This window comes from Atta colombica, unplaced genomic scaffold (genome assembly GCF_001594045.1).
Source record: "Atta colombica isolate Treedump-2 unplaced genomic scaffold, Acol1.0 scaffold126, whole genome shotgun sequence".
NCBI classification, from domain to species: Eukaryota; Metazoa; Arthropoda; class Insecta; order Hymenoptera; family Formicidae; genus Atta; species Atta colombica.
The window spans coordinates 5,406,734-5,420,057 of NW_017259213.1; the positions used below are offsets into that span (position 1 = coordinate 5,406,734).

The 13,324-nt window shown below is 24.6% G+C and overlaps 2 protein-coding genes and 1 pseudogene across 2 annotated transcripts in view; all 3 read right to left on the reverse strand.

Moving 5' to 3' along the window:
* LOC108694933 overlaps window positions 1–1,815 on the reverse strand; it is a 2,322-nt pseudogene extending 507 nt beyond the window's left edge.
* A 3,646-nt stretch (window positions 1,816–5,461) lies between these two features.
* On the reverse strand, window positions 5,462–6,171 carry LOC108695177. The gene is made up of 3 exons (XM_018204936.1): window positions 6,052–6,171; window positions 5,760–5,915; window positions 5,462–5,515 (listed from the first exon to the last, which is right to left on the reverse strand). Exons 1-3 carry the CDS (start codon window positions 6,169–6,171, stop codon window positions 5,462–5,464), a joined length of 330 nt encoding a protein of 109 aa, XP_018060425.1.
* Window positions 6,172–8,489: 2,318 nt separating this feature from the next.
* The window catches only part of LOC108695045 (chymotrypsin-2-like), a 19,697-nt gene continuing 14,862 nt past the window's right edge, over window positions 8,490–13,324 (reverse strand). The window contains exons 5-6 of the mRNA XM_018204778.1: window positions 9,491–9,662; window positions 8,490–8,770 (exon numbers count right to left, since the gene is read on the reverse strand). Coding sequence (XP_018060267.1) covers window positions 8,490–8,770; window positions 9,491–9,662 — 453 coding nt within the window. The remainder of the gene's footprint in view (window positions 8,771–9,490; window positions 9,663–13,324) is intronic.

Consider the following 13,324-nt stretch of genomic DNA (forward strand, 5'->3'; position numbering starts at 1 on the left):
TATTTTTTCGAAATCGGCATTTTTGGATTAATTTTACATAGATATGATTTTTAGGAATTATTTACATTAAAAATTTATGTACTCTTTAAAAAACAAGATTTTATTAAAAATATAATATTAAAATATCTAACTATAATAATATAATAATATTACGTTTTCAATTTTTAAAGCAATCAAATCATGTTATTATTAGGATCACATCAAAGTTTATATTCAAATGTCTTAAGCTTAATCAACAAATTAATAAATTAAAATCGGACAATTTTTTAAGCGCTCACTAGTACATTGTACTGATAACTTGTACAGTTTCGATTTACCTACTGACAATTTTTTGCCGAAACCGAAATCAAACTGAAACGTTGATTTTTGATTGAAACAGACCGAAACTGAAACCGGAATCGAAATTTCGGTTGGACTCGAGCAATATCGTAACGCGAATGATGTTCATACAATGTCATAAGAGATAAGAATAATTAATAAAATATATTAACAGAAAACATTAAATAAAAAAAATATTAATATTAAAAATATTAAGCATTCTGTTATAGATACAATATAATATTACATACATGGTACAGTTCAGTTCCGTAAATAATGAGAACACAGAATTCGATTTTATCAATCAACATGAAGTTTTCATGCTAAGATATTTGTTCGGAAGCATGACTTTCGCGTAAAATTTTTGCAAATTTTTATGTAGCGGTTTCTCGTATCCCATAGAATCCCAGGCAGCAATTGTAATGATATCATCCTCTGCAATATCATTTGTTGAGAGCTAATTGCTCGTTGTCCTGGACCAAATTGAATGGGTATAGCCAGCTAAAAACATTTTATATCAATAATCTAAATTGAAGAAGTGATTGAAGAATGTTTTATTATTTATTATTTAATTTCTATATTATTTTTTATCATTAATATAGCAGAAAGTGTATCGCACGGACAAATTACAAAAAAAATGTATCACAAAACTAATATATATCTATAATATTGTATACATAAATATCAAGGAATGGAAGAAGTATTATTCTGTTATATTTTATGATAATATTTTGATAATGACGTCGCAATTTTCTATGACTATAACGATAACTAACTAAACGCTGAGATTGCGCTAAGGTTGAGCAAGTCACTTTAAAAACTAACTTGTATCATTACGCGTTTACTTATTAAAAAAAGTAACTTATATCGAGTAATATTATTTGTTATAAATAATGACTAAATGTAACGAATTACAAATACCAAGTTAATTTTTTTAGTAACGAGTGACTTTTCCAACTCATTACAACACATTAACGATAAAATGATTTTTTAACCTTGATATTACTGTTACAGGCAAAAAAATATCATTGACAATTCGTTATTAGTAATAGAGTAACAATAAGACATAGTAAGTAACGTTAAATAACTAGTTACTTTCATTCCCTGGTTAAATACATATTTTATTTCAAGATTATACCTTTGTTAAACCTATGGTGGGGTTTCTATTAGGATCAAAATTAGGATTATAATTTTCATGGCACCAAATTATTATTATATTCTATTTATTTTACTTTATAAGTCTGTCCGCCTGTATTGAGATAAGTTGTGCTAGTGACGACGGTCAGAGATTGTCTTAGGCGTTCATTAGGAACGCTACGCAAAATCCGGCAGTTAAGATACATCGTGAATAGATATATTATCGCCGCAAAAGTGATTGTTACAGTTTTGTAAGGAGATACTATGCGGATGATTCAGTATACTTGTGGGTATTCCATTTGCTAATTTTTCTGATTCATCGCCGTAAACTTCTGCGAACGAATAGTTTCTAAACGTCATACAATTCGTTAATAATGTGTTCTAATATAGATGAATAAATGACATAATTAGGGATAAGAATCATGAGTTATTTTTTACAATAATGATTTGGCAATAACGTTACAATTTTTTTATAATAACGATAACTGTACAGCTTTAGTTAAAAACTAAAATTGAGGAAGTCACTTTTGAAAAGTAACTTATCACTATTACGCATTATTTCTTGAAAAAAGTAACTCATTTTTACTTGTTATTTTAATTTGTTACAAGTAATGTGTCATTTTTTTTATAATAAACGTATGATTGTGACACGATACTTTTGAAAAATGATTTTTTTTCCAACTTTTTGCTTTCAGTTAGTTACCATAAAAAAATTGTATGTCATTATGAAATCGTTATGAAAAATAACGGTAAAAGTAACGGCGTTATTTCTTTTCCATCTCTAGACGAATGTTGATTAATTCATTATAAAATTACGAAAACTATGTGACTTCTCAAAATGTCATTACATCATTATTAATTATTTATTCGTTTATGATATACTTACTTATACAAGAAAGAAGAAGATTGTTAAATTTCAACTTGCTAATTTTATGAAGTCAACCATAATTGTGATGAAAAAACGCGAAGTTGAAATTTAACAATGTGCCATTTTCTTAAATGGCTTTATTATTTTTACTTAATTTTTGTATGAATAATTATTTTAAATTCTATTAGTAATAGGAAAATATTAGTAATTGAAATTATTTCTTGTGTATATATAAAAATAAAAATGTGTATATATAAAAATAAATTTTTTAACCTTTTTCAAAAATCACATATTATCTCATGATGTGAGATAATATGTGATGGTCTAAGATGATTGTGACAATGATTCTTAAAATGTTAAATTAAATCTATTTGTAAGGAATGAATAAAAAAATATTAATAATTACAAAATGCAAACAATATTCATTTTTATTATTAAAATATATTTGATCGACAAAAATTAACATGTCTTTTTACTATTTAATATATCTTTATATTCTTTATACATAGATAAGTAAAATTATATTCTTTTCACAAATGGAATTTTCTTTCTCTTTGGAATATAGTTTCGCGGCATGATCTATAAAATAATTAAATATTTGCTAACAAATCTTATAATTATTTATTTTAATATAAGACAGTATTGAGAGATAATTAAAAATAATAAGAAAATATGTTTAATGTTTGTTTTCTTATTTGTAACATTAAAATTATTACAGATCATCCTAAATTTCATATGAAATTAATATTTATTTAGTAATAAAAAAAGCAGACTATGCATGAATATTATTATTGTACAAATATAGCCCAAAATGATATTTAAATTATACTTGCGTAAAATTAAATATTAATAAACGCACAATCGTCAGTATTGTACGTGTCGCATTCGTGATAACGAGCAAGTCATTATTTCGCGCAATTGCGCGAATCATCATGGTTTTCCCGATAATTATCGTTATACTTACTCCATACATAGAACTCAAACAGAACAAGTCACGATAACGTCAAAATGATATTAAAATGAATTGGAAATGATTGAAAAATGACTTTTTTTGATGATTTTCGAGTCATTTTGATATCATAATGTTGTTCTGCTTGGGAATTGACAGTAAGGTAATTGTAATTCAATTTAATTCAATTAAAAAATTTTATTAATTGTATTATAACCTTTACAAAACGTTAATTTAGAGTCATAGTAATCTTAAAATAATGAATATCTTGTATAATCGTATTTAAAATGGCTTTATCTGGAAAAGAATTGATTTTGAATAGATATATGCATATTTTGATAACGTAACTTTTTTACAACGCTTTACGGATTTGATAATTATTATAATATAAAATTTTTGTACTTAGGAGAACTTGTGTCAATTTGAAGTCAAATCATCATTGACCATGAAATAATATAAAATATAAAGTTTTAAATTTTAATGCAGAGTCGTCGCAATTACTCCATTCTCGCATTTGTCTGGTTGACCCTGTTTTAAAGTTTATTCCATCTTATATTTTTTGTGACATAAGGAAAGACATAATAGAATTTTTTTTTAATTTTATACAAAGTTTATAAAATTGACGAGATAAAACTTTTATATACAATAAACCAATAAATTTAATAAGAATAATAAAATTACATAATCAAAATAATAGAACAAATAAATATAATAGGAATACTCGTAATAATTGACGAGATTAAACACTTTATACACAATTAAGTAATTTATATGCATTATTTTTATATATGCAATATAAAAAATAAAATATAACGCTATTATAAAGTAAACAAATTAATAGAAAACGTTTTAATTATATAAAACTTGTAAAATTGTTAAAAGAAAAAATATTATCTGATATTTAACTTACCTTATACGACCGCCAATGATCAGGATACAGCTTTATTGCATAGATCTGTTTTTATACATGGCAAAAGTACACTGTACTTCGAAAAGTACAGTATAATGGCTATGATAGAAAGACGTAAGATAAATTATTCCCGTGGATGCATAGTAGCCTAAAAGTAGTGGAGAGCTGACAGCCAATCACACTTAAGCCATATTATAAAAATCCGTACGGCAAATGGTTTGTTCATTGTAAGCAATTGAATTAGAATGCGTTTGAAATTTGCGCACTTAATATGGCTCATATTTGATTTGGTATATTGAGAGTCAACGCGTGTTATAAACGCTTTGAAACATTTTTTAATTAGTCAGTTTGTAAAATTCTTTCTTCTAATTGGTAATCAAACACTTCAAAGCATTTGTAGCGAGACTTTGACCACAGCCACATTGAAATATCCATTTTTTAATTAGTCAGTTTGTAAAATTCTTTCTTCTAATTGGTAATCAAACACTTCAAAGCATTTGTAGCGAGACTTTGACCACAGCCACATTGAAATATCCAGCTAATTGTGAATAACATTAATAATAATTCCATTTTTATTCTAACAAGATTATCACGCAAATTATTTGTCGTCAAATTAAGAGTGATATTTAGATAATGTTTACTTAATTTAATTCATGAGCAATAGTGTAATGTGAACAAAATTTGTAATATTAAATCAATAAAATGTTATATATTTTTATAAAAATAATCTGAGTTATAAATCTAATAATAACATTTTGAAAATGATAATAGGTTGAGAGTATTTTGACGAGATTTTATTATATTAGAATACGAATAATTTAACTTTAAATATATAATTTACATATGAAAGACTTATGTGTACAACAATATTATACAACAATTTGTATAAAATAATTCGTATTTTGATAAAAATATTAAATTTTGAAATATTTTTATTCAATAAATAAATGTTCAATAAATTTTAAAGAATGTTTTTTTCAAAATGTTGATGCAAAAATATATTAAAATTTTCGGAATTATCAAACTAAAATTCTCTACAAAAGATGTCCTATAAAGAACCGCTAAAGGAGATGTTTCCAAGAGAGATGCATGTTTAAATCAAGATAATGCAATAATATTGTAATATATAATGTATTTGACAAGTATGTAAATAAGCATTTTTATTAAACGGAGTAAATTTTATTATATTTAAATTGTGACATAAACCCATTTGATTGTTACTTCCCATTATAAATTTTATAAAATCAGATTTTTATCCGACTTTCGCAGATTTTTATTTTTATTCTTGATGTGCCAGCAAAACCGATATATAACCGCCCGAGGTCTTTAACAACTAAAAATATAATATTTATAAAAAATGCATATTGATGTGTAAAAATAACTTAATTAATGACGAGATGATAAGAATAAAATTTTACAGATATTTTACATTTTGTACATATATGTATAAAATATATAATAAATAAAGTAAAAAAAATGTTATATACACAAAAAAGTTGTTTTTATTTTATTTTTTATATTAAGAATCGGTAAAGATAAGAATAAAAATGACAAACAATTTCTATTAGCCAGCTTACGTTACAAAATGTAGACATCGTCATAGGGAACAGCTTTCCTGCAGTAAGGTACATCGATTTGTTGGCTCGAATCATTATCATCATTAAGCTCTTTGCTTTCTTTGATTCCAAGTTATACCACTTGTACTTGCATGCAGCTTCATAAATTCCTTCGCACTTGACATACATAGCCATATGCAATAAATTTATATATTGTTATATAGATTGTGTGTAAAATCGGGCAAGTATTTTAATTAGTATATTGTATAATTTATATTTTGTTCGTAATAAGTTAATCAAAAAAATAACATACTTGTGCAACCAAAATTTCTCCTACTGCACAATAGAGACATGTGTGTCCGAATGTATTGACAAATACTGTTATAATGAAAGTTAAACGTGGTAGCGACAGATCGCGACCTTGAGTTATCATCTAAACAAAAGGAATGGATTCTATTTAATTTTATTCAATAAAATTAAGTATTTAATTTTTGAATGTTTGAGAATAATAATTAGTTTAAATAAATAAATTGAAATGTTATAAAGTATACATTATATTAATCATAATTTATAATATATTTTTATTATTTATATTACATTATTATATAACAGATATTGTACGTATCTATGTGTTTAACTTATTAAATTTTTAGAAAATATTTTAATAAAGATAACATTTATAAAACATCACATTATTACAAAAGTAATTAAGGAAGGTTACTTACAGTACCCAATAAAAAACCATAAAATGCAAATAATATGCCAAAGTAAAACAGCGTACCAAGTAGCATTAATGTAAATATTTCGTCAATAATGGTAATAAATCTGAGAGTTATTAAAAAAAGAAAGTTATTAAAAAAGTCATATTTATAAATTAATTTTTTAGTATTTATTTATATCATACACTGAAAAAAATTTTATTTAATTGAAAATAAGAATTTTCTGGTTAAATTTATTAAAAGTTAAGATAACCAGAATTCTGATTCATAAAATATTTCTGATAAAATTTATAAGAAATTCTCATTTTTACCAGAATAATTATATCATTCAAAATTTTAGCTATCTCAACTGGAATTCTAGCATATTTAAGAATTTAGAAAATTCTGATTCGTTCATTTTCTATCAAAATTATTACTTAATCCAACCAGACTATTTTTCTCAATGTAATATTCAAAAAATCTTTTCATTTTATATTATCCTTTAGAATAATTTAAGTAAATATATTAGTGGAAAATGTGCTTTATTTTTTATATCTCCTAAAAAATTATTAAAAATCAATAATATGCGTAACCTAATGAGACGTATATGATCCTGTATGCTATGTGATAAAGCATTTTCGAAATTTTGGAACTTATCTAGGTGGATGATACGTATTTTGAGATTTTCCAACTGACCACATACGTGAAAAACTAATAAACTTAAAAAACTATCTACACCAGTATACATAATAGCTGCCGCCGATAAGCCGAGACTCTGCATGACATAAGTTATTTCGTAAAATGGGCTTTTATCTCGATCGTATATATAATATGTTTGTAGTGGCACTAATTTGCCTGGATCCGTTTTATTTGTTAAATATCTCATTGAAATACCGAAGACAGGAAAAATTACACACAAATTAAAAGATACCAACATCATGAAATATCCAAACATCGTAAATATACGTGCTATTCGCGCTCGTTTTATCATAATATCTCTTTCTTTTATCATTTTTGGTTTTAACCAATCATCTTTAATCATGCTTAAAAGGGGTAGAATGTCTGTAATCAACAAAGATAACAATTACATATGTTATAAATAAGCTTAGAATAAGATATTAATTTTCTGAATTAAGATATGATTGAAAAAAAACTGTTTTTTTTTACTAATGTATAATTTACAGAAATATATGTATAAGTATGTATAAAGGAGAACGGAGCTAGTTGTTACAATCTTTTACTAGAACTTTTTAACTCATGCAAACATATAAATTTTAAATTAATGAATACTTATACATTGAAATATATATTTAATTAAATATATATTTAATTGGAGTTAATCAGGTTAAGTAGATAATTAATAAAAATCAAATTTTTTCTGAATATCAATGTATTTAAATGCTGAAAATTAAAATTTTTTGTCAGCAGGTAAATTGTAAAGAACAAATTCCAAATTATAATAAAAAATCAAACACAAAATATTTTATACTAAATGTTTATTTTAGGATACAAAATTATATGTAAAGAAATATGTTAATTCAGATTTTTTTGAATTAATTATTAAATATATAGCAAACTATAAGAAAGAAAGAACTTAAATTATTAGTTTATCAATTCTATGTACAAGGTAAGTTATTAATGTTATTACAATGCTACAATATTACAACGTTACCTGCGTCGATTAAAGTGTAATAACTAGCCCTAATTCGCCATTTTTTATTCGAGAAAATACAGATAAAAACCAATACATGTATATACATTTCAAGTGAAATAAAATGTATTATTATAACTAAATAAATGTATATAAAATAATAAAATAAATATAAAAGAATGCTAACATACCTCTTACGTATCCAATAAACAAACAATTCACACAATGAAATATTTACCTCCACATAATATAATCACATAAACATATATAACATCTTTTACAATTCAATTATGGCTGCCACTAATTGTTAGTAAAATGTCATAAGTATTATATTATTTATGAAAATGTATATTGTCTTCTTTGGCTAAAAAGACTAATTGTAACAACTAGCTTTTGTCTCATCTATGTATTACCTTCCTTTCTCAACCACATAATGAATAATTTTATTATTGATACCGACATCGGTAAAGTATATTGTAGATTATCAATCATAGACATTATATCACCCCAAACTTTGAACAAAGAATGTATACTCGGAATGTAGCAGCCACAGATTACAGTGTTTAACATAAGAATTGTATGAATGTTTGATATTAATTTTTTCCGTTTAGTTTCAATGTTTTTTGGCCAAACGCCCAACAGTGCCAAATTAATTCGATTTAATCCAATAGCCCATTCATAATCTATTTTATAGAGAGATAAATATGAGTAAAAATTTTAATAAAATTAAATTTCTTTACTAACCGTGAACATTATATAATTGTTGTATTTTCTGTATTTTCTTTTCCTTTTTTCGAGTATATTTTCTCCTTTTCTCTTTTTTTTAATATACATCACTTTCCTTTTATTTAAAAGATACTTAAAAAATTTTTGTTTACAAACAATATTTATTCATTTTTGTGGCACATATTTAATTGTAAGTTATTAAATTTAATAACCTTCGATTAAATTTATTACTTGGTTAATTAAATTAATAAAATGTCAAATTACATATAAAAAAGTGATTGTATTATATATTGTATGCGTATGTATTGTATATGTATGTATGTTTAAATAAATGTGTAAGAAGAACGTAAAAGTAAGAAAATAATTGAGTGATACAAATTTTTCTAATGTTTACAATTTTTATCTGCATCACTAATTTTAAATACACACACACACACACACACACACACACACACACACACACACACACACACACATACACACACACACACACACACACATACACACACACACACATAGGTTTCTTTTTAAATATAATTATCCCATATTTTAGCTAATATTTTTCTAACAGTACTGTTTTGTAAAAAATAATTCGAAACATTCATTCGTGAGTATTATGCATTTGATGAACAATTTTTCTGTTTAACGTATCTATCTAAATCAAAGAAAATGCACACCTATGTACGCTGAATACTTTGAAATATCCATCCTGGTGTCTGCAAAGAAACGAAGCTTCTCTTCTTCTCGTTTCATTATTGGTTGGAGTGGTAGATCGTTATGTACGACGAGACTTCCTAAGTTTAATGCCATCCTATAGCTAGTGTATACACTACGTATTAATAATGCAACATTTGTAACGAGAATATTATGGTGGGTGATGTTTATAACCGTTTGATTCACTCTACAGATGAAAAAATTATTTAGTGACTTGGTAGCGAATAAAAAAGTGATATTGATGCAGGGTCGCACGTTTTTAAAAATGTTTCAGTATCATATAATTGGGCATGTATTATGGAAATAAATTCCGATCAGAATTATTCCATTTTTTCCCCAGAAAATACAATAGAAATCTAAGGAATATTATATATGTAATTGACAATTTCGATCGGAATTTATTCCTATTCCAAATAATTCCATAATACGTGCTCTGAACGGATTGAAAAATTTACACATATGTTCAATGTAATTAATACATTTATATGCACATTTTTGTAGTAAGGAATGAAACAATGTATTTATAAAAAAATATATAATTAAATTATATATAATTAAATTATGGAAATTCAGTTACAAAAAGAAAATAAGTTTAAAGAACATATATTTTCATATACGTTCAATTATTTTCTTAAAATTTGTTGTTCTTTATACAGAAATAAGAGAATATGAGTTTTTTATTCATTTATTATGTGTTGGCAATTTTTATAATCGATCCTGTTGTGCTGCAATTATTTATTGATCACTTCATTGAAACTATCATTATCCATATAAGAAACTTGAAAGTTTTTTAAAGCTAAAGTTTGAAATTTCTAAACTTTAGCTAAAAAACAGTCTTTGTTTCCTTTTGTTTTATTAAAGTCAGTCAATTTTAAAAATAAAATTTGAAATACCAAACGGTTTTACAGTACTGTAGCCATGTGTTACATGTCAAACTGACAGAATGTCAGTTCATATTTATTGGGAATGATCGTATTGTTACATAAAATGTACATATTATATTATATATATACATATTATATAGCACACCATACTGCAATTTTTTCAAATATATTTCAATAATGTTAATAATGTGTTCTAATATAATTGAGTGAATGATAATGATACAATGAGGGATAATGATACAATCAGGACATAAGAATTATTTGTTTTTATAATTATGATTTGGCAAGTTGCAGTTTTTTTATGATGGTAACGACAACTTTATATCTAAAAACTAAGTAAAATTGGAGAAGTAACTTTTAAAAAGTAACTAATCACTATTACACATAATTTCTTAAAAAAAATAATTCATTTACAATATGTCGATTTATTATTTTTACTTGTTATTTTAAATTGTTACAAGTAATGAGTTATTTTTGTGTAATAAACAATGTATAATCGTGGCACGATACTTTGGAAAAATGATTTTTTTCTCAACTTTTGTTTTCAGTTAGTTATTGTTACCATCATTAAAAAATTGCAACGTTATTATCAAATCGTTATAAAAGATAACGACAAAAATAACAGCGTTATTTATTTTCCATCTCTAGATAATGCTGATTAATTCAATATAGAATTACGAAAACTGTATGTGACTTATTAAAACGTTATTACATCACTATTAATATGAATTATTTATACGTTTTTATGACATATTAATTATGCAAGAAAGAATTTTTGTTAATTTTATGGGGTCAACCGGGATAATTGTGACGAAAAAACGCAAAGTTGGAATACAATAACGTGTCATTTTCTTAATTTTTCATTATTTGTACTTAAATAAATTTAATTAAACTGAAATAATTTGCAAACTTTTTTATTATTTTAGTACAATTTATATAAAATAGTTTGTCTTTTATCAAAATATTAACAATTTTGAAATATCCTTGTTCAATAAATTTCAAAGAACATTTTTCAAAATGTTGATGCAAAAATGTATTAAAATTTTCGAAATTATCTACACAAAATACAATTTTTTCCAAGAGATGTCCTATAAAGAAAAGGAGATACTTCCAAGAGAAATGCATGTTTAAATCAAGATAATGCAATATTGTTATTGTAATACATAATGTATTTCACAAGTATGTAAATAAGCATGCATTCTTGTAAACGAAGTAAACTTTATTATATTTAAATTCAAATTATATGTAATTACATAAACATATTAATTGTTACTTCCCGTTATAAATTTTATAAAATCAGATTTTTATTCGACTTTCTAGTTTTTTATTCTCGATGTGCCAACAAAACTGATATATAACCGCCCGATGTTTTTAACAACTAAAAATATAATATATATAAAAAATGTATGTTGACGTATAAAAATAATTTAATTAATGACGAGATGATAAGAATAAACTTATACAGATATCACATTGTACATGTATGTATAAATCACATAACAAATAAAATAAAAAAAAATCATATACACAAAAGTTGTTTTTATTTTATTTTTATGTGATCTATATTAAGAATTGATAAAGGCAAGAGTAAAGGTTATATAAACAATTTCTATTAGCTGGCTTACGTTACAAAAAGTTGACATCGTCATAGGGAACAGTTTTCCTGCGGTAAGATACAATGATTTGTTGGCTCGAATCATTATCATCATTAAGTTCTTTGCTTTCTTTGGCTCCAAGTTATACCACTTGTATTTGTATGCAGCTTGATAAATTCCTTCGCACTTGACATACATAACAATAATACGCAATAAATTTATATATTGTTATATGTTATATATCATGTATTAAATTGGACAAATATTTTAGTATATTGTAATTAGTATATTGTAATTTATATTCTGTTCATAATAAGTTAATCAAGAAAACATACTTGTGCAACCAAAATTTCTCCTACGGCGCAATAGACACATGTGTGTCCGAATGCATTGACAAATATCGTAATAATAAAAGTTAAACGTGGTATCGATAAATCGCGACCCTGAGAAATTATCTAAACAAATGAATGGATTAATTCTATTCACTCAATTCTGTTTAATAGAATTAAGTATTTAATTTTTGAATAGTAATTGATGTTAAATAAATAATTTAATATATAATATAATTTAATATATTATTCCTTTCATTAATTATAATTGATAATATGTTTTTGTTATTTATATTATCATATATAATAAATTTGATATAAATATGTATATGATTATTTTTTATTTATAGAACTTTAATTATTTAAATTATATAAAATGCATTAATACAGCACTTAAAAATGTGATGGGTCTTTTTGCCTACAAATTAATTGTCTAGGATATCGTTTGCCTATAATCACTTTTACCGATAGTTCTTTTGAACACAAAAATGATTGTCTAGAGCTTGATTGCCTACAATTTTTGCACACGAATACAAATTTCAGAAACGAAATTACATTTGCCTACATATATTATTATCTACAAGTATTATTGCGTACAGCTTTTATTATTTTTGATTACTTATGAACACTTTTGTATATAAAGATTAAGTTAAGTAAGAAAATGATTGCATTTTTAAAGTAGAGTATTTGATTTAAAACAAAGAATTTGTTTTTAAAACAGAAAATAATATATATGTGGACCATAATAGAGATGATCGAGCTGGGCAACAACGTGTAAGCAAATACATGTAGGCAAATGTGATTTCGTTTCTGAAATTTTTATTTGTATGCAAAAATACATATAGGTAATCGAGCTGTAGGCAATAATAATACTTACAGACAATAATATATATAGGCAGATGTAACTCATGTAGGCAAATGTAACTCCGTCTGTAAAATTTTTATTTGTGCGCAAAAGTACATGTGGACAATCGGGCTATAAGCGGTAA

What these genes read in the sequence shown, in the direction of transcription:
- LOC108695177 (XM_018204936.1), bottom strand. Translation starts at nt 6,171, where the DNA reads ATGATAACTCAAGGTCGCGATCTGTCGCTACCACGTTTAACTTTCATT. An exon ending in GAGAAATTTTGGTTGCACAA is followed by an intron (nt 5,916 to 6,051) that starts GTATGTTATTTT and finishes ATGTATGTCAAG; the next exon opens with TGCGAAGGAATTTATGAAGC. An exon ending in CGATGTCTACATTTTGTAAC is followed by an intron (nt 5,516 to 5,759) that starts GTAAGCTGGCTA and finishes TTATATTTTTAG; the next exon opens with TTGTTAAAGACCTCGGGCGG.